Source organism: Kogia breviceps, chromosome 11, assembly GCF_026419965.1.
Source record: "Kogia breviceps isolate mKogBre1 chromosome 11, mKogBre1 haplotype 1, whole genome shotgun sequence".
In the NCBI taxonomy this organism is placed as follows: domain Eukaryota; kingdom Metazoa; phylum Chordata; class Mammalia; order Artiodactyla; family Physeteridae; genus Kogia; species Kogia breviceps.
Window position 1 is genome coordinate 84,414,197 of NC_081320.1, and position 27,784 is coordinate 84,441,980.

The 27,784-nt window shown below is 46.6% G+C and overlaps 1 protein-coding gene across 4 annotated transcripts in view; it reads right to left on the minus strand.

The window, feature by feature from the left end:
• EFR3B (EFR3 homolog B) overlaps positions 1-27,784 on the minus strand; it is a 134,701-nt gene that overhangs the window by 46,201 nt on the left and 60,716 nt on the right. For all 4 annotated transcript variants that reach the window (XM_067007993.1, XM_067007996.1, XM_067007995.1 and 1 more), the window contains exons 2-3: positions 3,842-3,918; positions 3,517-3,644 (exon numbers count right to left, since the gene is read on the minus strand). In XM_067007993.1, coding sequence (XP_066864094.1) covers positions 3,517-3,644; positions 3,842-3,918 — 205 coding nt within the window. The remainder of the gene's footprint in view (positions 1-3,516; positions 3,645-3,841; positions 3,919-27,784) is intronic.

Below are 27,784 nucleotides of genomic sequence, written 5' to 3' on the forward strand. Positions count from 1 at the left end.
AGGGCAGGAAAAATTAGTATTAAATGTTTAATGGTATTGCTTGCATATTAGTCTCAGGTTCAGTCTAGGATAAAGTCATTTTTACTTGCTTGAGCCTGCTTTATAATATGTCAAGGCGATTTATATAATCAGCATGTTCATTATATCCACGCCCTTTATACTGAGCGTGTAACCTAATTTTATTATAGAAAGCGATCATAGAAATGAATTGTTTCCGGTCTTGCTTTTATACCGGGGATAGCTTGATGTAAGCGTGGCTGGTGGGTCCTGTGGAGGTGTGGACCTCTATACACTGTCAGCACAATGCAGATCTTTACACTCTGGTTCTCACTCCACCTTCCTCACCAGGAGGAAGGGACCTTGGAGGGTGATGGGGCTGATGGATGGTAGTAGCGGGGGGGGAAAGAGGTTCTAGGGGAGAGATCACTGCAAAGGCTCAGAGGCCAGACAGCCTGGGGGGATCGTCAGCTAGTCCATCTGGAATGGGTTTAGAGCAGCTGTGGCAGGTGTGGCTGGGTTAAAGGCAAGTTGGGGGCAGGTAGTGGAGGAGCCCAGAAATCAAGCTGAGACCTTGGATTGTACGCTAAAGAAGCCAGGAAAGTATAGCTTGGTCTGCGTTTTGAAGATCATAGTGTTGATCTGGAAGGGCCAGTACAGGAAAGATGGGAAGGAGGGAGACAATTTTCAAGGCCACTGCCATAATCCGGAGCCTGCATCAGGAGAAAGGTAGGAGCAGAGGAAAGTAGAGGATGGACATAAAAGGCTTCATAGAGAACAGAACCAATGGGACTTAGGAACAACTGCCCTAGATCTACCCTTCCCTTTGCTCCAACAGCCGTGCCACCAGGGACATCTTAGAGCTCTCTTTACATCCAGCCCCACTCCAGATTGTGGCATGACGGTAGCGTAACAAACATGGTATGTCCTGCCGTTGACTTTTTTCATTGAGGAAGTAATACATGCTCAATAGAGAATATTTAGGAAACACAAAAATGTAGATAGAAACCAAAAACCCCAGCCACATTGTTCACAAAATATTAAGAGTACTCAATATTTTGGCATATTTATTTTTACTGTATTTTCCAGGCATTGAGATTTGTTATCGGTTTTAACTTTATTTAAATACTGTGTATATAAGTATGTATTCTATTTTTCATTTACTTATGGCATTTTCCATATTATATGGAAAGTATGTTTATAAACACCATTTTTATTGACTAGGTAACATTTCCTGAAGCGATAAACACCATAATTTACTATTCTCCTCTAGTTGGGCATTTAAGTTACTTCCATCTTTTCAATATTATGAACATCTCTGTGTGTAAAGTTAGATTATATATAAGATTGATATGGTGGGATAGATGAATATAAAGAGAATTACTGGATCAAAGGTCGTAAGTGTTTTTGAAGCTCTTGACATGTATTTCAAAATTACTTTCTAGAAAGCTTCAACCAATTTGTACTCATTCTAGAAAAGTATGAAAATGCCTCTCATTTTGCCATCCCTGGGTTAACACTGGAAATTATATATACTTTAAAAAAAATCAATTTGATAAGTGAAGGTGGTATTTAGTATTTCAATCTACATATTTGGGCTGTTTACTCTATTGACCAGGGACTTCTCTGGTGGCACAGTGGTTAAGAATCCGCCTGCCGGGCTTCCCTGGTGGCGCAATGGCTGAGAGTCCGCCTGCTGATGCAGGGGACACCGGTTCGTGCCCCGCTCTGGGAAGATCCCACATGCCGCGGAGCGGCCCGTGAGCCATGGCCGCTGAGCCTGTGCGTCCGGAGCCTGTGCTCCACAACAGGAGAGGCCACGACAGTGAGAGGCCCGCGTACCAAAAAAAAAAAAAGAATCCGCCTGCCAACGCAGGTGACATGGGTTCGAGCCCTGGTCTGGGAAGGTCCCACATCCGGTGGAGTAACTAAGCCCGTGTGCCACAAGCCCACGCGCCACAACGAGCCTGTGCTCTAGAGCTTGTGAGCCACAACTACTGAAGCCTGTGCTCCTAGAGCCTGTGCTCCACAACAGAAGAAGCCATCGCAATGACAAGCCCGCGTACTGCAACAAAGAGTAGCCCCCGCTTGCTACAACTAGAGAAAGCCCGCGCGCAGCAACGAAGACCCCATACAGCCAAAAATAAATAAAATTAATTAATTAATTTAAAAAATCTATTGATCAGTCATTTCCTTTAAGATTCCTCTCTCTTCTAAACACAGCAAGTCCTTCCCTCCTAGAAGATAGATAAATACTTCACTTAAGTGTATTTTTTAAAAAATCAAGTTACAGAACATTTTTAAAAATTATTTATTTATTTATTTGGCTGCTTTGGGTCTTTGCTGAGGCACTCAGGATCTTCGTTGTGCCATGTAGGATTTTTTGTTGTGGCGCGTGGGCTTCTCTCTCATTGTGGCGTGCACGTTCCAGACTGTGTGGCCTCTATAGTTTGCGGCACGCCGGCTCTCTAGTTGAGTGCATGAGCTCAGTAGTTGTGGCACACGGGCTTAGTTGCCCTGCGGCATGTGGGATCTTAGTTTCCCCACCAGGGATCGAACCTGCGTCTCCTGCACTGGAAGGCAGATTCTTTACCACTGGACCACCAGGGAAGTCCCTAAGTGTTTTTTTAAGGGACAAATTACCCCTAACCTTGCTTTCCCACTAAACTGTAGATGGTTCCTCCTTGCTTTTAAAAAAAAATTTAATTTATTTTTGGCCACACCACACTGCATGTGGGATCTTAGTTCCCCCACCAGGGATGGAATCCGTGCCTCCTGCAGTGGTAGGGCGGCGTCTTAACCACTGGACCACCAGGTAAGTCCCTCCTTGCTTTTTAAGAGAGTAAGCTGAATGAGGCAGGGTGGGTTTGGTGAGAATAACGGCACATTCTAGGTTCAATGGTGTGTGAAGGCTACTGGATAGAGACGGGGGCAAATGGAGGCTAACAGAGGTGCTCCTAGGAAGCCAACACCCCCTTCTTCCCAAATCTTGGCAACAGCATCACATTTTACCCTTTGGAAAAGCACAGGGAACCCACTCCTCACTCCCAGTCCCCATTTTCTCTGGCTGTTCAACAATCCAGTCTATTATCATTTCTTAAAAGGGCTTTGGGACTTCCCTGGTGGCGCAGTGGTTAAGAATCCGCCTGCCAATGCAGGAGACACAGGTTCCATCCCTGGTCTGGGAAGATCCCACGTGCCGCAGAGCAACTAAGCCCGTGCGCTACAACTACTGAGCCTGTGCTCTAGAACCTGCGAGCCACAACTCCTGAGCCCGTGTGCCACAACTACTGAAGCCCGTGCACCTAGAGCCTGCGTTCCAAAACAAGAGAAGCCATCACAAGGAGAAGCTCGCGCACCACAACGAAGAGTAGCCCCTGCTCGCAGCAACTAGAGAAAGCCCGTGCGCAGCAACGAAGACCCAATGCAGCCAAAAATAAATAAATAAAAGGACCCTATGTTTTGCCCTGAAAATATATAGTTTCTGAAAATCTCTCTCCACCCTCACATACTACTTACCCATATCGATGACGACCCACGTCACGGATGAGCCTCTCAGAGAGGTAGGCGCCAATGCGATCGAGCTTTTCTGGAGCTGACAGGGCGTAGAAGGTCAGCTTCTCCATGTTGGTCTTCACCAGGCCATCCTGTAAAAGACAGATCATCCTGACTGTGGCCATGCGATGGCTACAAGAGGTCAAATCTAAAGGTAAAGGATCATTCAACGTACTCAACGTTTACCAGAGTGCCTATCATGTATGCGACACACACACGAGGGTTTTGGGGATCTAGAGACGATTAAAACATAGACCCTGCCCTCGTGGCGGCAGGAGACGAGACCCACCTCGGGATCCTCAGGGAAGATGTTGTCTACCAGCCTTTTGTACCTGGGGCGCAGGGCACCGCAGCAGCCACATACACCTGCAAAGGCAACGAGAAACACCGGGGAGCTAAGCCTCCTGGTTAGGCCGAGGGGACCAGGTTGGGCGGTTTGTGAGAAACCAGACCCAGGCTGGAAACAGAAGGGTCCCTCCCTTGGAGCGCCAGGGCCTCAGTCCTTCCCACTGCTTCCCCAGCCCCCCAGCCCCAGCCCCATCCCCACTCCAAGACGCCTGCCTTTTCCACTGGGTGTCTTTGCTTGGAAATCAGGCATAGGTGCCAGCAGATCAGCACCTGTTCAGGAAGCCAGGCCACAGAACACACACGTGTGCACACGTGTGTACATACACACCCACACACGCGCATGCGCACACCCACTCACACACCCACTCACACACCCACTCACACACTCCCCCCCCACACACAAACTCTCATACTCACCCACTCACACACCCACACACCCTCACACACCCACACACACTCTCTCTCTCTGGGACAAGACTATAAAACTGTCTCCTGCAGCCCAAAACTCTTCCCCAGTGTCCTGGAAGATGGACACAGCTTGGAAGAGGGGTTGCCGCACCTACCCTGCCCCCCTCGCTTGATCCCCACTTCTTTTCTACTCTGGTCCTCCATCTCCTTTACCATCCTCTCTCCTGGGGCCATTTCCATTGTAGAATGTTATGTGAAACTATGATAAATTAACACTGACATTAATTATTAACATTTGAAAATGCATCTTTAACGCAGCGTGACTGCAGTGTTTGAAAGCCTTGGTGTTTGAGAGTTGGAGGGCTTCGGGGGGCCACCCAGTCGGTGGTTCTCACCACTAGCCCTCCCCCACCCCAGGAGGTTCTCACCAGTCTGGGGCGACGTGAAAAAAAACTAAGAATAATGTACTACGTTTTCAGAAAGCTGAAGACTGACGTGAGCTCCTTCTTTGTATTTTGGGGCTGTGAAATGACAGTGTTAGGAAATCAGTGATGATAAAACAAACTTTGGGAAAATAAAAAGTTGGTAAGTCTGGGTCCCACGTTAGAAAAATTTCAGTTGGAACCACTGATCTCCCTCTCTCCTGACGCAGACGCCTCCTCTGGCACATCCTAGCCACACCCTCCCTGCATTGGGGAGGGGAGAGGATGGCAGGGAGGGGCCTGGGAAAGTGCCCCCCCCTAAAAAAAATAATTGCCTCCTCATTCTACCAATTAACGCTTAAATCTGTTTGTACAAATGCTTTACTTGAAATGCAAATATGCCCTGGAAGGATCAGGTCTATGGGTCATTCAGAAAAGAATGAACTACTTTAGTGGGAATTACTTAAATCACACAAAGAGCCACAAAGAGCTTTACAGCGGCGAGCACAGCGGCTCTCCGGGACCAGGATGGGGAGGGCCTGAGGGCGGCACCACCAGGAGGAGAAAGGAACCGCGATCTGGGCTCCAGGGGAGACTCGGTGGTTAGGGGGTGGGCGTGTCCTTGGAGAAGCCAAGGGGCACCCTGAGGACAGGATATCAGATTTGCGATACTCAGGGACTACCGGGACCCCCGTGTGCCCTCAGCCTCCCACCCACCCCGGGCACAGGGAGGCTTGTGGACCTAGTCCTCGGCTGCAAACCGGACTCTGGGTTCGGTGTCTCTGGGCTGCACTGGCACTGGCGTCTCCCCATCTCCTCCCTGCCTCTGCCTGGGAGAAGGTGTCCGGGCTCCAGCTGGCTGGCATGCAGGGCTATTTCTTGTGACAGGACAGCTCCCTGGGGCCCCTGGCCTCAAGGCCCGGGACTTAAACCTGCCCTCCTGCCCTCTTTCTGCCCACTGCGGCTGTCGGCACGCTCCCTCCCGGGATACCCAGGGGCACGTGCCCTACACGCTCCCTAACACAGGAACACCGGCCCTTTGCATTTTAAGGGAGAAATAGAGACAGTGAGAAATTAGGGCCCCCAAACCCCAATGTCAGTCCCTCTTCAAACCTTTCTGAAGGGCCCGCGAGCTGAGACATGCCCTGTACAGAGGACTAGCTCATGGTTGTTAGAAACCCCAACTTGTCGAGAAAGCACAAGCCCATTTCGGGTACTCAGGGTGGAAACCTCTGTGCAGGGGCTCCCCATCCCAGCACAGAGGCCACGATGCAGGGCCTCCGTGGGAACCCATCGCATTCGAGGCCCAGGCGTTCTCCTGCCTGTGGGGAGAGGTGAGAAGGCCAGAGAACAAGAGATGGGAGCAGGTGCCCCTATCAGCAGAGCTGCACTGCTTTCGGGCGCTTCCCGACCTACACCCTGGCGGTTCCTTCTGGTCTGTTCTTTCCTTCCAACCTCCTCAGACCCTTGGAGGGCAGGGGCTGGGGAGGCAGAGTAGGCAGCAGCATGGGTTTCAAATCAAATCCTGGCACTGCTGCTTCCTAGCTGTGTGGTGTCGGGCAGGTAATGACATTCTGTGTGTGCCGTGTCCTGGGCTTAGCACACGGGGCTGCTGTGAGGCCACAGTGAGTTTATGCAGCAAAACACTCAGAGCAGGCCCGGCCTGCTAGCACCCGGTGCAGGCCCCCGCCAGCTGCTCTCCCCTCTGCATTCCCCAGCTCAGGGCAGCTGAGCCCTTCCCGAACTGCTAGCTGGTCGGTGCTGGCTGGTATATCTTAGTGTGGCTTCCCCACTGACCACTTACTCAGCTATGGTGAGCAAGGTCAAGGGGCAGCTGAAGGCCTAAGAAGGAAGAATCCCAGAACGTTCCCAGAAGATCAAACTTCACTAGCCTGTGGGTCTGAAATGATCATCTGACCTCAACCTCCAGCCACTGCCTGGTCACCTTCTCAAAGCCAGCATCCCTGAACTTTCCTGCCTCAGCATCAGCTCCACAAACCTCAATGCAAACGTGACATGTTACCAGCACACACAACGGACTGGAGTCAAATGCTGTCGAGAGATAAAGCAAGAGGCTCACTGCGCAGAACCCATAGGACTGGACATTGGAGGGTTGCCAGGAGAGTAGTTATAGTGGGTAACTAACAAGCATTCATCAGAAAAAGGGTCTGTGGACAGATAAACCTATGAAACCTTGCTCACCAGATCCCCCATTTCAGATTTGCAGGCAAATAAGCTTATTAAAGCCTCTGAAGAGTCATAAGGTAAAGAAATCTATTTAAATTTGTTCAGATCTACATCTCCCCATTTTTCACTGTTATAAATAGCAGCATGATGAATACTTTTAATATTCTTTTTTCAAGGCATATGTATTGGCTACTGTGTGGGAACAGAAAGGTATATACTACTATAAATGGAGTACATTGGAAACTGCTAATTTTAGAGTTTAAAAAGTCCTGGGTTCAAGTCCTGGTTCTGCCATTTGATCTTTGAGATTCAGTTTCCTCATCAATATAATAAGAGGAGATTTTCCCTAAGGTACAATTCTACGATTGAAGTCCCAGACCATTTGCAATAGAATCTGGAAAGGGAGAAATCACCTTGAGCTCTGCTGGTTGGGGGAAGGCTTCCCAGGAGAGGAAGGACAAGAAAACATGGGGCAGGATTCACAGAGGTGAAAAGGACAGTGGGTACTTTATTCTTTATGTGCCAGACACTGTGCTAAAATATTTTACAAGCGTCAACTCATTTAACCCTTACAACAACTCCATGGGGTAGGTATTGTTTTTATCCCCATTTTACAGATGTGGAAGCTGAGGCACCAAAGGTTAAGTTACCTTCCTAGAGCCACACAGCTAATAAGTGGCAGGATTTGAACCCCCAAAATCTACCTCTAGCGGCTAGAATGTTCTTAAGTACTATACCAGGGAAGGGATGCATTAGCTAGGGAACTAGGGAAGGCTTATACAGAAAGGGAAAGACCACTAGGGCAGTGCATCTGGAGGGAAACCAAAATATGTCAACCCAAAGTATGCCTCTTTGACAGAAAAATTGTCTCGAGCTGAAGGCAATTAAGTGACAGCAAAAGGCAGAAAAGGCTCCCTCTTTTCTGCCTAAACAGGGGAAATAAATGCTCCTTTTACTGGAGACAGACTTTAAGAAGTCACCAGAGGAATCTGCAAACAAACCTTGTTAAACTAACCCTTATCTTCCCAGTTATTTCCTCACCATTCACTACCCATAGCCCAAACCCCTTTGTCTGGTCAGTTCTTCACAAATGTATTGTTTCTTTGTTTGAAAGGTATAAAATCTTCCTGCTCTGGTTACTTCTTCGGGTCTTCATTCTCTTGTGAAGGCTCCCAGGCACATGTAAAAATTCCATCAAATTTATATGCTTTTCTCCTGTTAATCTGTCTTTGTCAGTTTAATTTTCAGACCCAGCCAGGGACCCTCAGAGGGTCAAAGACAACTTTCTCCTCCTCTATGATTTCAAACTGTAAAGTGCACACTCGTCATTTGGGGACCTTAGTAAAATGCAGATTCTGCTTCAGCAGAGCAGGGGTGGGGCCTGAGACTCTGCATTCCCACCAGGCTCCAGGTGATGCTGATGGCCGTGGCCCAGGGGCCACACTTGGAGTCTGCAAGCCACCGGAGCACAGTGGCTAAGAGTTTGGGCTCTGGAGTCAGACAGGCTTAGGTGGACATCCCAGCTCTTCCAATTTCTTATTGTTTGATCTTGAATAAGTTACTTAACCAAAACCCAAGTTTCCTCATATGAAAAATGAAGATGGGGGCTTCCCTGGTGGCGCAGTGGTTGCGAGTCCGCCTGCCGATGCAGGGGACACGGGTTCGTGCCCCGGTCTGGGAAGATCCCACATGCCGCGGAGCGGCTGGGCCTGTGAGCCATGGCCGCTGAGCCATGGCCACTGAGCCATGGCCGCTGAGCCTGCGCGTCCGGAGCCTGTGCTCCGCAACGGGAGAGGCCACAACAGTGAGAGGCCCGCATACCAAAAAAAAAAAAAGAAATTGAAAACAGTTCCTTGTTATGAGAGATTAAGTAATATATTTTCATGTATTTCTTTAGTCTTGCTTCTAATGGTATTTATTCTTAACGTTTGTACATAGAAGTATATGGAGTTCAACTCGCCATTTGCCTATAAGAGAACCTTTTAAGTTATGAGTCATTTTATTTCTAAGAGAGAAGCACTCTCTACCAGGGCCCTCTCTCACTCTCTGGGGATCACGTCTGGCATATCCAACCACGGATGCCAGAAGTAAATTTAATAAGGATCCTCTTCTGTCACTAGGACTTATCTTACCTAATATTTTTATACTTATTTTAAGAAAGAGAGGGAAACGTGATATGGCCAGTTTCACTAGTATGTATGCAGCTGCTCTGGTTACTAAAAACTCATATCAGCGGGATTAACAAGAGTGTCCAATGACACTCAGTGGCTTCATTTCAGTGGCTTCCTCCAACTTCAAAACTCTAAGAAGGGTTAGACCTGCACCAGTGGCCCATCCTGTCATCTCCCGATAGTTCATCTGCCCCAACCTCAGGGGCCTCCTTGTACCATCCTGCCTCAGGGCCCTTGCACGTACTATTCCCCCATCTGGAATGTTCCTCTCTATATCTTCCAGGCTCCCACGCTCATTTCCCGAAAGCGTCTGCCCAAATGTCACCTAACTGTGGAGAACTTTCCTGACCATCATTCTCCTTTAATTTTCTATCCCTGATCTATTCCTCTTCGTAGCACTTTTTACCAACTGACATACTTCGTATGTGTCCGCACTCCGTCTCCCCCACTCGAAGGTAAGTTCCTGGAGAGCAGGAGCCCGTGCCTGTTTGTCCCTGCCTATCCCAGAGCCTGAACAGGGTCTAACCTGTGGCGAGGAGGAGGGAGAAATAGTCATACACATCCGTTGAATGAAGAAAGAGTGTGTGATTGGGAGGAAAGCGATCATGAATTTCAAAGTCAGTAAGAGGATGACAGGCATTTAGCAAAAGGTCTCTGGGTACTTGCAGGACATTCTCCTAGGAGGACTCGGGAATGTTTCTATTGGAGAACCGTTGGCTCCAGTTCCTGAATCCTGCCCGGGATTCTGGGGTTGCTGCCACCTGCGGCTAGGAGCCAGGCTCATGGCGGGGAGGGGGGGGGGAAGAATCCCCTTCCAGGTGTGTGTGGGGAGGGGGACTTTGGGCAGTGGGTAGCCTGGAATCGGGGTTCCTTCTGCCCTGCCCCTCCCTCCCGCTGGCCCCCTGCCTGCTGGCCCCCAACCCCCTAAGCCCCATTTGCTATCTCCTGGCTTGGCCTGTGGCTAGTCCTGCATCTCGGAGGATGGGCCAGAGGTGATCCTCTGTGATTCTGGTGCACGACCAGGATAAGAAGCACTGGTCCAGCTCTTTGCCTGGCAGCATGTGATGGCATATCTCACAACTGCTGGCAGCCTCCGTGGACTCTGGACTGCTCACTCGGCAGCAACTGTGTCTTCACACCTCCTGCACGCTGCAGCCCTGTTTCTCCTTTGCTCTGCTTGCCTGATCCTATTTTCTCGGCTGATCTGTCCACTTGATCAGAGATACCCACTACCTGGGGTGACTGGAGGTCTGAAACAAGCAAAAACTCTCAAATACTAAACACATCATGCTTTTCAACATCTAGGCCACTTCCCCCAAATTCCCTATTCCTAACCCAGCATCACCTGCCAGGCACCCTGAGATATAATATTAGTTCCTTTGGATTCCTTCCTCTCTTTATCACTGATCCAGCCTCTGTCATGCTGATCTTTAATAACTAAAAAAATCCATGGTTTACCACCTCCTCTGTGCAAAGCACTAGGCCAAGCAACTTTATAAATATTTTGTAACGAAACACTAAGTTTTGTACTATTATTCTTATTTTATAAAGAAGCAGAATCAGAGAGGTCATATGCCCTGCCCAAAGTCACACAGCATGTGCCTTTCTGCAGTGAGGCTCCCCTAATTCTCCCATCACTTTCCCCAAAATACAGCCTCAACAATTTCTCAGGTTCATCTTGTGCTCTCCTTTGCCACAGCTACCATACTAGGACCCCTCCCTTACACCTGATATCCAGTCCTTGTAAATGCCACTCGGCCAGTCTCCTTGCTTCAATTCATTCTCTAGGTAGTTTTGAAGCAAATCTTTGCTTGATTTAGTTTGCTTCACAGCTAAGCCGTTTGTGTGACTCGCCATTACACTACAGTCAACCCTTCCACTTGGCATTCAACAAAGGATGCCCTGTAAAAGTGGGGGTCGTTCCGTCTTCATGTCCTTCCTCCTGGCACAGCTCTCGTCCAGCAGCCAGAAGCCACATCAGAGTCCAGCTGTGAGAAGGGCTGGGTGGTCTGAGGAGCAGACTGGGAGAGCCCCACAGCTGCGGAGGAAAGGATGTTCAGGTGACAGGGACCGGGCAAAAACTGGAGACGGTAAAGGAGCAGGAAAGTCAGAGTCACGGTCCTGGGGGTCTTGAAGTCATCACACTGTGGGGGTCGGGGGGCGCTGGCAGACCCCAGCACGTGCTGAGTCCTCATTAGAAGACCTTCATTAATAACATCCAACTCGAGGCATTATTTCCTCTCTGCCAGCTAACTTCTGTATACCCCTTGTACCATATTATCTTACCCAATCTTCTACCACTGCTTGCTCAGGCTGTTATTTCAGTGAATGGTATTTTCTCCCCCCCAGATAAACTGTAAATTCCTCGTTTTCTTCTAACCTCAGTACAGTATTTGAAGCCCAGCAGGACTCGAGGAAAACTGTCATGTCATGTGATGCCTTTGATCAGCGTGAGGTCCAGGGAAGTCACCTCCTCTCCTAGACCTTGGTTTCCTTTTTATAAACATCAATGCCATTATTCCCATTCACGAAGAAAAATGCCTTTTTGCTTAAAATAGTTCATATTTATTTTCTCAGCTTTATAATCCCCTTGTAAAGGCAAGGGCTGGACTTGCTCATCCCTACCAAAGCAAACTGAATTCTTTTTAAACAATTTACAATAAAATTTAAACCAAGGCTAATGGCACTGACACTCCTTTCAAATGAATTGGAGGAAACAGAACAAAGTTCAGAGAGAAAGGGGCGTTAGGTTCAAGTACCTCCCGTGAGGACCAGGTCTTGTGTCCAGCTGATGTGAATTGAACTTCAGCACTTTGCACAGTACTCGCTGGGTGGGGTGGGGAAGAGGAAAAAGTTTAAATATATAGGTTCTGCCATCAGAGAACTTACTCTCTAGCTGGGGACATGAGACCCACCCACATTTAACGTTGATGTGTCACAATGAGACTAAGAAGTCCATAAAACTGAAGAAATCTCTGGGTGTTTAATGAGTCCAGGAAGGCTTCCTGGAAGAGGCAAGACCTGAGCTGGATCTCTATGGGTGGAAAGAGCTGGTAAGAACTGGTGAACCCATGAAAGGAAAAGTCAACAGGACTTCAAAGGGAAAAACTTTAAGAAAACCATAAAGGTTCCCTTTTCTTTTTTTCCCTTTTTCCTTACTTCTGATTTTAAAAGGAATACATGCTCATGTGTATATGAGTATAAAATAGGAAAAAATAAAAATGAATGTAAGCATCACTTATAATCGCACGATTTGTGATGATTAACCTTATAATGTATTTCTTCTGGTTTTTGTTTCTGTGTTTATACATATTTTGAAAATATTCACATAAAATTGGGATTATACAGTATAGCATTAAAACCTATGTTCTGGGCTTCCCTTGTGGCACAGTGGTTGACAGTCCGCCTGCCGATGTAGGGGACACGGATTCGTGCCCCGGTCCGGGAAGATCCCACATGCCGCGGAGCGGCTGGGGCCCGTGAGCCATGGCCGCTGAGCCTGTGTGTCCGGAGCCTGTGCTCTGCAACGGGAGAGGCCACAACAGTGAGAGGCCCGCGTACCGAAAAACAAAAACAAAAACAAAACAAAACCTATGTTCTTCTTATATTGTGAGCATCTACTGTCTCACTAAATATTTTTCAGAACCTCATTTTAATGGCTACTTACTATTCCATCTTTTGACAAGACCCCGATTTATTTAATCATTTCCCATTGCTGTTTCCAATTTTTCATTATTCTGAATGATGCAGTGATTTGCCCTTGATAATTAAAGCCAGGAATCGTACAGACAGAGCCTGGTCTGGTTTTATCGGTGATAAGGAAATCAAATGGCGCCATGTGGCTGTGGGGACAGTAGTGCGGTGGAGGGGACATTTGTAGGGCCAGGACCCATCTCTCGTTGTCCAGGGAAGATTCGGGATCGAAAGACCAAGAGGAGGTGCTGACACAAATGTGTTTGGGGAACGAGGCAGAGTCCGAGTTTCCCGACAGATTTTATTGGAAGTGGAATTAAACAGTAGCTGAATTCTCCGTGGGGAGACAGTTTGGACCAGACTGTGTCTGAATTCACAGACAAGCAGTAGCTGTCAGTAGCCTGACCTTTTGGAACTCCCTCACTTCCAATAAGCTCACTGCTTTCCGGCCAATCTTGGCTAATCTGATTGCCACCTTAATTGAGGGTGGGGATTGAAAAACAGAGAAATGTGTCCAATTGATTTAATGTCCGGGCTTCTATTCTTTACTAACTGTAAGCTGCCCTGGGCTTGGGTATCACACTTCCAGCGAGTAATAGGTAAAAATAAACAGAATGTTTTTCCATTCCTTGTCTCTTGGAAACACTAATAGCAGGAAAAATGTATCCCAACTATTTTCAGGAACCAGACAGCCTGACTTCCAACCTCAGTTCCAGCTCTCACAGCTGTGCAAACTTGGGCAGGGTTTCAAGTTCTCTGCCACTCAGGCTACTCATCTGCAAAATGGGAACAACAGAACCTACTTCATAGGGTTGTGGTGAAGACTTGATAAGTTAACACAAGTGAGTTCTTAGAACTGTTCCTGGCATATTATAAGCACTCAAAAAATATTAGCTGTTATCATCATCGATATTACTATGATAACTTTTATTAAAATCTCTTCCCTAACTTAGGAGAGAGAAGGCAAGATAGAATAAAATGGAATTTCAGAGCAGGAATGGCCCTTAAAGCCTTTTGGTTTCATTTTATACTTGGAGTGTGAAGCATAACAGCTGTTAAGAAATCTAAACCCAAATCCAGGTAGACACACATCCCCTCTCGAATGCCCAAGGACAAATCTCTGAGTAGAAACACAATGGAGCAGGGGTCATCTTGACCAGCGGCAGCAGCTACCACCGTGTTTTCAGTTGGTCTGTGCCAGGCACCACCCTAAGTGATTCACCTGCATTCATTCATTTACTCTTTACAAAAGTCTATGAGGTTGATACAAGTATTCTTGTTTTACAGATGGCACCAAACAAAGGCTCTTATCCAGCTTGTTGACTTGTAAATTGAAGCACTGAGGTCTCAGTCCTCAAACACCATATATTGTTGATAGGTAAAAATAGAAATGAAAATGTATTCAACAGGAATGTGAACCACGTAATCAGCATCATTCTAATTAAATGTCACACATACACAGAGCAGGATTGCTCAGAGATGGAATTGGAACCTGTCAGAGGAGACTAATTTTGAACATTATTTATAGAAGGATTCCATTCAGTTGTGAGAAAAAGAGGGCTTTCCATGTAGCAAGAGGGTAGAAAGAAAACACTGACATTTCCTGAGTGCCTATTATATCACATGCCTAACTTAAGCACTACAGTTTTTTTAAAAATCCCATGAGGTATTATCACTTTACAGGGGAGAAAACCAGAGCTCAGAGAGGTTAGTTAATCTGCCCAAGAGCACTCAGGACGCAGGGAACAGGGCCAGGAACAGAACAAGGAAGGCCCTCTGACCTCAGAGCAATAGTATGTATGACGATTTGAAGCAAGAGTAATTATGGTAGGCAGGGATATGAAGAAAATGTGTTCAAGTAGAAAAAGGTAATTTCTAAGATGGATTATTTTTAAAAAGTCATGTATAACTGATGATGAAATCTGGACCAGCTCTGTGGATTGTACCAATGTCAGTTTCCTGGTATTGATACCGAACTATTGTTGTACAAGATGGTAACACTGGGGCTTCCCTCGTGGTGCAGTGGTTAAGAATCCGCCTGCCAATGCAGGGGACACGGGTTCAATCCCTGGTCCAGGAAGATCCCACATGCCGCGGAGCAACTAAGCCCATGTGCCACAACTACTGAGCCTGTGCTCTAGAGCCTGTGAGCCACAACTACTGAAGCCAGAGAGCCACAACTACTGAAGCCCGCATGCCTAGAGCCCGTGCTCCGCAACAAGAGAAGCCACAACAATGAGAAGCCCGCGCACAGCAACGAGGACCCAATGCGGGCATAAATAAATAAATAAATAAATAAATTTTTTTTTAAAGATGTTAACATTAGAGGAGGCTGGGTGGAGCATGTAGGGGCCCCGCCCTGCACATTTCTTTGCAATTACCTATGAATCTATATTTCAAAATAAGAAGTTTTTTTAAAAGATGGCGTACAACAAAGGCAAAGTTCACCTCCTTTTGAGCAGAGGTGGTAACTGGCAGAGGAACTTGACAGAGAACTCTGATCTACTCATGGGGGGCACGAGAACCAGTGTCATGCCAGAGCCTCTCCCACAGCCTCAACTGTGGGAGAAATAAGGTTTGCCAACACACATATTGAATACCTATTATGGGCCTCAGTTGTACCCAGGGCTTCCTGGGGATATGAAGCATTAACAAGACATAGGTGTGGCTTTCGGGGCTCTTCCAGTCTAGCTGCAGAGAAAAGGCACAATTGCTTAATAAAATATAAGCCGGCCTGGGGTGTACTGATGTTTCTTAAGGAAAGTTTCATGTGTTATAGTGACTCAAAGGAGAGTGCATGCTCCTTAGGCTGGGTTGGTTAAGGAAGACTTCTTGGGGGTGGTAGAATTTAGGCAGAGCCTTAAAGGATGCGTAGGGGAAGCGGAGGGGCAGTCCAGGCAAGAGAAACTGTTAAGTAAAAGATTATGTGTAGACATGGCTTTGGAGCCTAAGCTTGCCTGGGAGCTAGCTCCTTGCCATCTAGCTGTCAGTGTAGAATGGGCATTCAATAAAATTGTTGAATAGCTTAAATAATATTCACAGAAAACAATTTAAAAAGATTCATCCTCAGTATTGTTACTCCAAATAGGAATTGTATCACATAGATACAGTTTTGTGTTTTACAGCATAGAAAGAACATGCTTTGGAATTAAGCACAACTGGGACTATAAGCTGTGTGACCTCAGGTCATCCAAGCCCTCTGTTGGTTTCCCCATCTGTGGGAGATGAGTAAGGCACCTAGCATGAGCTGGTACACAGTAGGTGCTCCATAAATGTGAACTCTCTGGTCCCTTCATCCTATTTCATAAGCATTTTTCCTGTTGCTGAATTGTCGTCATAATTACCATTGTTAATGTGGCTTAAAATTCTAGGGAGAAGATCTATAATCATTTACTGAACTGTTTCCATATTATTTGACATTTATCTTGTTTATACTTTGATGCTTTAAAAATAATGTTGGGGCTTCCCTGGTGGCGCAGTGGTTGAGAGTCCACCTGCCGATGCAGGGGACACGGGTTCGTGCCCCGGTCTGGGAAGATCCCACGTGCCGCGGAGCGGCTGGGCCCGTGAGCCATGGCCGCTGAGCCTGCGCGTCCGGAGCCTGTGCTCCGCAACGGGAGAGGCCACAACAGTGAGAGGCCTGCGTACCGCAAAAAAAATAAATAAATAAAATAAAAAATAATAATAAAATAAAATAAAAATAATGTTGGGACCTCCCCGGTGGTCCAGTGGGTAAGACTCCCTGCTCCCAATGCAGGGGGCCCCGGGTTCAAGCCCTGGTCGGGGAACTAGATCCCGCATACATGCCACAACTAAGCCTGCATGCTGCAACTAAAAGATCCCACATGCAACTAAAGATCCCGCATGCCTCAACTAAGACCCAGCACAGCCTAAATAAATAAATAGATAAATATTGAAAAAAAAATAATTTTGAAATGAGTGTGTATACATTGCAGCTTTTTTCACTTTCTGGATTATTTCCTTAGGATAGATTTCCAGAAACTGAGTCAAGAGGTATGAATATTTTTAAGACTCAAGAATGTCTTGGGTCTTCCGGGACTGCCTCTTCAGGGACAGGAAATGGCCAAGGGTAGATGGAGAGGAGGTTCCAAACAGAAGGCTCTCAAGTCCTTAGGACGCAAGAAGCTCTGACTGCCCAGGTAAGGACTCCAGACTTTATCTTGTAGGTGAGGGAGAGTTATTTAGGGGTTGGTTGAAAAGGAGGTATAAGAGGATGAAACTAGTGTATTCTAGGAAGACCAATCAAGAGTAATCTGGCCATTGGAATTTGAGTTTAGAGACAGCAGAAGAAGGAAGGCCATCAAGAAAAGGAGCTGGAACCAAGACATAGGGAAATATGGGTGGTGGGAAAAGAAAGGAAGAGACAGACGGGCCAAACCTGAATGAGAACAGCGCACAGCTGTGACTGACAGCACAGGGAGGGGACAGGAGTCCAGAGCTTGGAATTAGTGACAGAAATGGCGATGCATCACCCCCAGTGGTGGCTCCCTGCCCACACTGGTCCTGGAAATGGGATCAGAATCTCTTCCTGCCACTGTGGAGTGACAGTATCAGTAATATCACATCACCACAGTGACTTGTGAGGTTTGGGACCAGCCATGAGAAAGAAGTTAGATTGGGGCCAGAGTCTGAACACTGTCCAGTAAAATCAATGCACCAAAAGCCGGTTACAAATCTGGAGGGCAAACAACAGAGAGAAGCCTTCCATCATCAGCATTTTATTTTTCAGATGTCTACTCACCATAAGCACAGCATACACTGCCACCATGACATCCGTCAACAAAGGAACCCAGTGAAACTTAGCCAGCTGGCTGAAATGTATTTGAATAAATAATTTAAGTGCAAACCTCACTGGCGTACTTTTGAAGACTAGGTGACAGCATGGAAAATTTCCTAGGATGGAGTGTTTAATGAGAAAGGTATATATGTGCTAAACTACATCCGCAGTATGGCCCAAGCTATGAAAATTATGATTAAATTGGGACAAGAGATGTGGAGAAAAGAAAACAGCTTGACCCGTTGGTGTATCAAGCCACAGTGAATTTCCTCCTTTGTTTTCATTTCCATGAATGCTGTATGGGTATGTGCAGCTCCCCCCACCCCTGATCTTGCTTGTCTGTAAGCCTGGCGAGCAGGGCCTGTCCCCACTGAGCCTCTGCTCCCCTCTCCTGTGCTCACCTGCACCCCTCTCTGTCCCCAGCTTTTTGGTGGGCAGGTGCCCATTCCCGCTCCTGGCTGTGGTGGGACATTTCTAACGGAAAGGGGGTTACGGGCTGTTTACCACTTTCCTCCTCCGTTCTTCATCTCAGCTCAGCCATCACTAACGCCTCCAGGGTTGAATCTGAAATCACCACTGGGAAAAAACTTGGTGTAGAATCTTTAATAATTTTCATTTCAGCATGCTTTGAAATTGGGGTGGGTGGAGGGAGTATTGCATGAGATACACCGTGACCACCAGAAGCAGGCAACGGCTTCTCTTCTCACTTTAATTTACACTGACTCCCAGCCATTCCCAAGGCCTGGACCTCCTCTCGCTCATTTAGAAAGTGACTCTGGGGCAGATCGTACAATGAATCTTTGTTTTACTCATTGCTCAACATCCAGTATCCAATGCAAGCAAATACATGGACCTTTAATCCCACTTATCTTTTATTTGTGTCCCAAGATGGGTCTAATGATCACAGTTTGGGAACTCTAACTAAATATGAGGCACTTGACATTCCAGATTATCCTCAAGTCTGCAGTGAACTCAGCTCGCAGATGAATGCTGTCTGTGTCTGTCACCTTCAAATTGTTATTAATGTCTCAGTATTTTCAGAGCTCATCACAGCCTGTTTGATAAAATCCAGGTTTCAGCTTCTCAGCATGGGGAGTGAGAACAAAGATCAGAGTAGAACACGGCTGCCAGCTTCCTACAAAAAAGTAATAACGGTTCCCCTGCACTGTCTCAGACACAGGGGCTCGCAGGACATGTCGGCCCTGACCCTGCATGTTCAGTCCAGGTGAACCAGGGCTGGGAGGAGCACAGATGGAATATTGGTACTTTTCCTCCCCTTGGTTCAGAAATCCCACTCTCAGTACCTGCACCTGCTCGGATGCACGAGAAAGCAGGTAAGAACGGATTGGTGGCTTTGTGTGGAAACAACCTAAATGTTCATCAATAGGAGACCGGCTAAATAGACCAGGGAGCATCCATGCAACAGACACTGTGCAGCAGCTGAAATGAATAAAGCAGAGCTGAGAACGCCACTATGATAGCTCTTCAAACACACTGCTAATTTAAAAGGAGGCTGCAGAACTCATATGGCATGATGACATTTGTGGGAAACACTTACTGGCCCAACTAACTTGGCACATATGCAAATATGTGTGTGAAATACGCTGTAAATGCACAGAGAGACCCACAAGGACACACAGTGCAGGGTCATCAGCGGTTACCTCCGGCGTGGGATGAGGAGATGAGGTAGCCACCAGTCACTTGTGGTTATTTAAACTAATAAAGTTTAAAATTCAGTTCCTCGGACACACTAGCCACACTGTATGTGTTCAATAGCCACGACTAGCTAGTGGCTGCCACACTGGGCAGCGCAGATAAAGAACATTTGCATCTGACTTAGAGCCTTAGTTTTTAGTTGAATTTCCTCCCCCAACAAAAATGTTTTATGTACTCCTCACTTAATTTAAAATAGATATAATTTAAAATTTTTTCCCATTTTCTCTTCGGGGTGAAACAACACCTCAGAAAGTCTGATGCGAATAATTTTCTGTTCAAAGATTTGGAATCCAAGAGTTTAACACACACACACACACACACACACACACACACACACACACACAGAGGGACTGTTTTCTGTACTTGCTCAGCTTGGTTCTTGCTGGAGCTGATTAAAGACCTGGCAGCCATCTCATTTATTCATGCACACACCAGGCATGAAACACAAATGCATCGAGTCCATTAGATGTAGAGGAAGAAAAAAAAATAATAAAACCAGGATGCATGAGTCCCCGTCCTCTTGGGCATGGGCTCAAGCAGCCATAACAAAAGGACAAGTGTCACTCGAGTCAGAGAGCCAGCGCGCTGGGACGTCAGACGGTGGAGGTGTCATTTCAATTTAGGTGCTTCCCAATGGAAACGAGGTACAGATACTGTGTTGACAAAGAGGAGAGAGGAGGGCTTTCCAGGCAGTGGGAACAGCATCTGCAAAAGCTCGGAGGAGCGAAGTCCAAGGGAGCCTTCTGAGAGAAGTCAGCGGGCCAGTCTGTCCAGGGCAGTGTGAGGGCAGCTGGGGTGTCAGGGTGGGGCCAGGTGGTGAGATGCCCTGGATGCCAGGCCAAGAGGGGAGAACTGTCATTATACTAACAGGCATGTCACCTTTGTTTGTGCCTTAGAATGTGTAAGGAATCTACTTCCGGTGGATAGATGGATGGGGCGTTGCTGGGCGGCCACAAAGAATGTGACAGCCCTGGCAGAGGAGCAAGACAAGGCCTTTGAACTAGGAATGTCCAGCTGGAGGTGTGACAAACGTGGGGAAGTCACACAAGGTGAGTGTGCGACCCGGGTCGGGGATGGTGCATATTCAGTCTCCAGCCCGTGGCTGAGCAGAAATAAATGGAAAGGGAAATCAGGAAGAAGCAGAGGCTTCTGATGGGTGTCTCGCTGGCCCCAGAGCCAAGGGATGATATTTGGGATCAAGACCAGAGATGGGGTGGGAGGAACTCAGGCTACCCTTGGCCTCTCTCCCTCCCTTTACACGTGCGGGCCACCAAACCGAGTTGACAGCTGAGGGGCAAGTGGAGGGGCTTTCTAGGGGCGACGATAGAGACGGGAATGGCCGGGCCTCACAGCATCTGCACAGCGGCCGAGATCACAGAGGGAGGCAAGGACCCGGAGGGCACCGTGTCACGGCAGTTTGAGCGGTGAGTTTCAAAAAGTGAAAATGGTCAGGAGAGGAAAAAACCAGCAAGAATTGAGAAGGCGAAGGCAAAGGGCTCGGGAATCAGGCCTCCACTGGTGACCTTCTGGACAGGTTTTCCGTAGAGATGACCTTAGAATCTCAAATAGAGTGAGTCAAGTGCGGAATGATTACTAAGGGAAGAGTTAAGGCGTAATCTCATCTTCCGTGATTGCTGGTTTAGAAGCGTCAGAAAATATTATATGAAACGCTGATTTAAAGATGACACCACCACCGGCAGTGCTTGGTTTGCCTCTGCAGGGGTCACAGGGACACGTGGCTTTGACAGGCTCAGCCTTCACCAGGTGTGAATAATTGACAAACTCCAGACTGCTGCTACTATCAGAAGTAGTGCAGGCCCCCAGGCCACGCGGGTGAACTTCGCAGTGGCCCTGAGACCTCCTGCTTCCAGCGTAGCTTTAGGACCCTGGAGGTATTCTGTAACTTTGCTGATATAATTACTGTTAACAGTAGTATTGTATGCATTGTTGGCATTTTATAATTTAATTGGTTCTCACTTTATAAACTTTGTTTATCATTATAAGCAGCGTATTGTTTATATATATGGAAGGAAGTAATTTGTGGGCCTTCAAAACCCAGGGAATCCTAATAAATGAGATCAAGGGTGGGGTGGGTTGAGGTGGGAGGTTAATGCCTATGTGCATAGCTGTCTGTAAGGTGTTCTGAGCTCATTGTGGGAATTCATTCACCTGAAATTTATCCATCTGAATACCTACCACTTGGCATATTGAGGCATTCAAGTTTTTTTCTTTTTTAAGAACACATGAACCAGGGGAATTTCCTGGTGGCCCAGTGGTTAGTACTTGGTGCTTTCACTGCCGGGGCCCGGGTTCAATCCCTGGTCAGGGAACTAAGATCCCGAAAGCTGCGTGGTGTGGGCAAAAAAAATAAAATAAAATTTAAATAAATAGAATAGTATTTAAAAAAAAAAAAAAAAAGAACACATGAACCGTGGGGGTAAGGTTTCCAGTGGATAACTCCTGCCCTCAAAGAGTTTGCAGCATAGGGAGTAGAATCCATCACATGAAAACAATAGAGTGCTTGAAATCTCACTGCTGATGTGGTTTAAGTTTGGAGCTAAGAACTGGAAACCAGGACTCAGGATTTATACCATGAATGCTTTCCCCATTCCCATAATACGTCCAGTCTCCTACTGTGGTCACCAGGCAGCCTATAAAAAGCAAGGTTACTCACCTCTAGCTTTCCAAATGAACACACAGTATCAAATACAGAAACCAGAGGAAGCTTCATTGTTATGGAGCCAAAATGATTAAGAGCGAGTGTGAGTGCTTTAAATATACAGATGAACTAACAGATTTAAGACACAGACTCTTAAAGGCTAAGATTCCAAGATCAATCATTCAAAAGGTCAAATATATAATCAGAGAATCTGTCACAGCATGAGCAGTGGTGATGGAACACGAAACAGGCACCGTGCCCAGAGCTGCTAAAAGATAAAGTCAGGACCAGGGTGACCGTGGTGCCAGAGGGGACTTTCAGAAGCAACACTTTTGAAACGCAAAACAGAATTAGGAGTGCACACCAGAATTTGGCAAAAAAAAAAAAGCAAAACAAGTGCTAGGTTGAGCCACACTAAAAATGCCAAGTAAGCATCAGGCCAAGCACAGCCAAGACCCATTTTTAATGAGGCAGTGCTAGTTCGCATGGGCATACTGAGTATATACCTGCACAAGGAAGAAAGTCCCTCCAGCAGGTTCTGCCCACATTGCAAGAAGCAAAAAGCAGATAGTCTGAGAAAGCAGCTAAGCAGAGTGGGTCCTGGAAGCAGAAACCCAGCTGGCCAGGGACAGCTTCTTAAAAAGCTCTGAATGGTGAGTGGAGATTGCGAGCTCCAAATCAGATCTTCAGCCTCTGGAGGGGTGGCTCTGTTACTGCTATGTTGTCATTAAAAAGGATCTGTTGATAGTAAAATACGTATTACAACCCCTCCTATTAACATCAACATCAGCTAACATTAAGCTCTCATTATGCATCAGGAACTGTTAAGAGGTCTGAATGCATCGTTTTATTCAATCCACCCAACAACACTGAGGTGGGATCTATATCCCCATTCTACAGACGAGGAAAAGGAGGCTTAGTACACACAGTTGAGAAACTTATCCAAAGTCACACAACTATTACTTGGGGTAGTAGGATTCAAACCTAGGCCTATCTGACTGCAACATCTTCACACTTAACCCCGGGGCTGCAAAGGAGACACTGAGATTTATTCACTTCCAGGTGCCACTGGAAAAAAAATCCATGTTTAGCTAGGGAGATGTAGGTCTTTGTGCAGTTATCACAAACCAGCACATTATTAAGAAACAGGTGAATAATAAGGCCATTAAAGGCTATGCATTCTTAGGAGAACGACATCACTGCGAGGTCACAGAAGCCCCAAGGAGGAAATGGAAAAATCAATCCTGCACACATACCCAGCTCTGCTCAGCCACCCTCTTGCTGGTGCTGGTGCTGAGACGGGGCTGCAGGCCTGGTCAAGCCAGGCTTTGTTCTGTCATTTAAGGTCCAACAAGAGTCAGCAGTGCCCATGGCAGTGCTCCAAAGGCCTTGCACCAGATGGCCCTCCTTACGGGCCCTCCGCCCCCTGCCCTGCCAGCACCATCAACCTCCCAGCTGCCAACGCGGCCTGGACTTCCTGGGTCAGCTTCTTTCGCTCTCTGCTCAGCACAAGTTTTCTAGCAGCATGCACCCCGACCAGCAGCTCTCAATGAGCCCTTTTCCTGGGGTGCTGGGGACCTTGCTGGGCTTCGGGTGACAGCCCGGTGCTGGCTGGCACAGGTCCCTGGCTGTCTTCTGGCACACCAGCTGCCAGCAACGCAAAACAGACCTGCGATTGTTTGCATGCATGTTTTCTTCTTTTCCTGGGTTTCCTGCTGTCTACTGCAATATCATTAACATGCAGTAGATGCACAGATCTTACCAGTTCAGTGCCTTGAGTTTCCACAACTGCTTATACACTTGTGTAACCACCACCCAAACAAGAGAGAGAACATTTGGGATGTCCCCAGAGTTCCCCTTTCCAGTCAAGCCCCTCACCCAACCACTATCTGATTTCTAACTTCTATCATCATTGATTTGTTTTTGCATGTATTCTTACCTAATCGTACCTAAAACATAATTAGAAGATGTTAGATAACCATACACAGGCCTTTGATGGTGAAAAACACTTTGGATTATATTTATGTTCTGCCATTAAAACACGTGCTCACTACATAACATGTAAAAAATACCAAATAGCTTTTTTGTTTAAAAAAATTTTTTTTTAATTTTTATTGGAGTATAATTCACTTACAATGTGTTTTAAATTAATAAGTTTATTTATTTATTTATTTTTGGCTGTGTTGGGTCTTCGTTACCGCGCCCGGGCTTTCTCTAGTTGTGGCGAGCAGGGCCTACTCTTCGTCGTGGTGCGCAGGCTTCCCACTGCGGTGGCGGAGCAGGGCTCTAGGTGCACGGGGGCTTCAGCAGTTGGGGCACGCGGGCTCAGTAGTCGTGGCGCACGGGCTTAGTTGCTCCATGGCATGTGGGATCTTCCTGGACCAGGGCTCGAACCCATGTCCCCTGCATTAGCAGGAGGATTCTTAACCACTGCGCCACCAGGGAAGTCCCTGACTTACTATGTTGTGTTAGTTTCAGGTGTACAGCAAAGTGAATCTGTTATACATATACATATATCCACTCTTTCTTACGATTCTTTTCCCATATAGGCCATCACAGAGTATTGAGTAGTTTCCTAAGCTATACAGTAGGTCCTTATTAGCTATCTGTTTTATATATAGTAGTATGTATATGTCAATCCCAATCTCCCAATTTATGCCTCCCCCGCATCCCCTGGTAACCATGTTTGTTTTCTACATCTGTAACTCTACTTCTGTCCAAATAGTTTTCATTTTTTGTTATTTTAAAAATAAACTTATTTATTTTATTTATTTTCAGCTGTGTTTGGTCTTCGTTGCTGAGCACAGGTTTTCTCTAGCTGCAGAGTGCGGGGGTTACTCTTTGTTGCGGTGCGCGGGCTTCTCATTGTGGTGGTTTCTCTTGTTGCAGAGCATGGACTCTAGGCACACGGGCTTCAGTAGTTGTGGCTCGCGGGCTCTAGAGCACAGTCTCAGTAGTTGTGGTGCACGGGCTTAGCTGCTTCGCGGCATGTGGGATCTTCCCGGACCAGGGCTCGAACCTGTGTCCCCTGCATTGGCAGGTGGATTCTTAACCACTGGGCCACCAGGGAAGCCCCCAAATAGTTTTGGAAAGAAAGTTTAAAAATCATCTGGGATCCTATCACCCAGAAATAACCACTGTTAGTATTCTAGAGGGTTTCTTTCAGGGCTAGTGTACAAGCATTGATGACAGGCTGGCTTTCTAGCGTGGCATTAGCTTTTTTTATAAATAAATAAAGCTTGTTGCTGCTGTCCTCAGAGCAGGCCACTTAGAGTTGCCTGTTGTGAGAGGCAGCTTCACCAAAAATCAACCTGCAATTTCAAGCGCCAACTCTTGTGGTTCATTTGGGGCCGACATCTGAATTCACTGCTTGTTTTCTTCAGAGGAATGTGTCTGGCACTCTTTTTTCCACTGGCAGTCACATGACCTCTCCTGGTACCTCAGTTTCACTGCTCAGAAGGACAGCGGCTAGCTCCTTGAGACGCACGTTCCCCCACAAGGTGAATGCTGCATTTGCCATTAAATCAGACCATTTGTAACAGAACCTCCAAATTTGATAATCATTCCTCCAGCCACTTTCACAAAAACGCAGTCACAGACATGTCCTTGATATTATTCAAATTTTCTTTCTTTGAAAGATGGCACTTTAATAATATTCTTAATTTAAGTTGGAGGAGTTTTCTAAAGATCCCAAGATTATGATGGTGTCAGTTTCTGGGTCTCCTTTTATATACACCCCAAGCAACAAGGTGACTAATGTTAGGTCATTAGCCCAGTCTTATTTATGCTCCAGAACTCTTTTTATCTTGCAAAACTCTGTACCCATTAAACAACTCTCCATACCCATCCTTTCAGCCCCTGCTGACCTCTATTCTATGAAGTTGACTACTCTAGGTACCTCATATAAGTGAAATCACACAGGGTCTGTTGCTTTGTGACTAGCTTCTTTCACTTAGCATAACGTCCTCAGGGTTTATCCATTTTGTGGCATGTGTCAGGATTTCCTTCCTTTTTAAGGCTGCATAATATTCTACTGCATGTATATACCACATTTTGTTTATCCATTTATCTGTCAAGATATAATCAGGTGGCTTCCACTTTTGGCTATTTTGCATAATGCTGCTATGGGCATGGGTGTACAAATATCTTTTTGAGGCCCTGTTTTCACTTCTTTTGGTATATATCTAGAGACAGAATTATTGGATCATACAGTAGTTCTGTTTTTAAATTTTTGAAAAACTGCCATAACATTTTCCATTCCCACCGGCAGTGCACAAGGATTCCAATTTCTCCACACCCTTGCCAACATTTGTTATTTCCTGTTTTTTTGATAATAGCCATCCTAATCAGTGTGAAGTAGTATCTCACTGTGGTTTTGATTTGCATTTCCCTATTAGTGATATTGAGCATCTTTTCATGTTATTTGTTGGCCATTTGTATACTGTCTATGAAGAAACGTCTATTCAAGTCCTTTTCCCATTTTTAACCAAGTTGTTATTCTGTTGTTGAGTTGTAGGCATTCTTTATATATTCTGGATAGAAATCCCTTATCAGATATATGATTTGCAAATATTCTCTAGGTTGCCATCCTGTGGGTTGCCTTTTCACTCTGTTGATAGTGTCCTTTGGTGCACCAAAGTTTTAAATTTGGATGTGGTCCAACAATGGCATTTTAAACGAGTCCATCTGGACTAGAAGAGAAAATAGGGTTGGGAAAAAAACCAGACCGCGTTCTTTCTCAGTTACGCCACTGAGTGAGCTGGATGACCTTGGACAAGTAATTTCTCTGAACTTTATTATCTTTATATGAAAACTGGAGAGGGGAAAAGAACACTTACCACACAGGATTTTTGTGAAATGTGAATGTACATAGGGCAAGAATCATAGCAGCCAGCACTTGGAAGGCACACACCTCTTATCCACGCCTACCCCAGCATACCTGTGTCAGGAGTATCATTTCATTCAGCAGGACCCCAGGACAGACACTGTTTGAATTAACAAAGGGATCATTATCCTGGTCTTATCAGTGAGGAAATGGATGCTTGGCCAGGTTACATAAAGAACCCAAGACCCCAGTGCCTACATTACCACTTGATATCCTGCTGTGGATGCACCCACAGTCCCTGCTGTCTCACCCACAGGACAGACCAGTCACCCCAGCCCAGGTGCGGACTTAAGAACTGGGAAACCCTTTAAGACCATCCAGTCCAGCTCTCCCAACTTACAGATGGTGAACCTAAATCTGAGGGAGGTTGAGAATCTTGCCCAGATTCACACAGCAACAGAGCCTGAATCACCCTGACGGCCAATGCTCCCTCCCAGTGCAGAAATGAATGTCCTTGAGAAAACAGAAGGGAGGCCTTGTATGATGTCCAGCACTGCCCACTCCTCTCCAGAACACTCAGTCCTGTTCTGCTCCGACAGTGCTGTCTGGGGGAGAAGAGGACATTCCCAGCAGTGCTGGGGAATAGCTTTGGGGTGAAATTTCTCAAGACAGTCAGACAATCAGACATGTTTACTCTATTTAGCAGCCCCTGGGCCGAGGCCTCTGCTACAAGGACCATGCCCTTATCAGGGGTTTGAGGGAAACTATGGGACGACCCTGCTATTTTTTCCCTTTTCTACTCTACCTGTATAGGAACCTCAGCCAAACTCAGCACACCTGCTATTCCAGGTGCCCCTGAACTCTAGCCCTGAGACCAAAGGTGCACAAGGGTGCAGAGTGCTCTATCCAGGAACATTCTGGCCAAGTGCTTCGAGAAACAGACATTTCATTGCTTTTGCCTCAAAAGGCCTTTTCATCTTTCTTGTTTTGTGAAAGAATACTGCA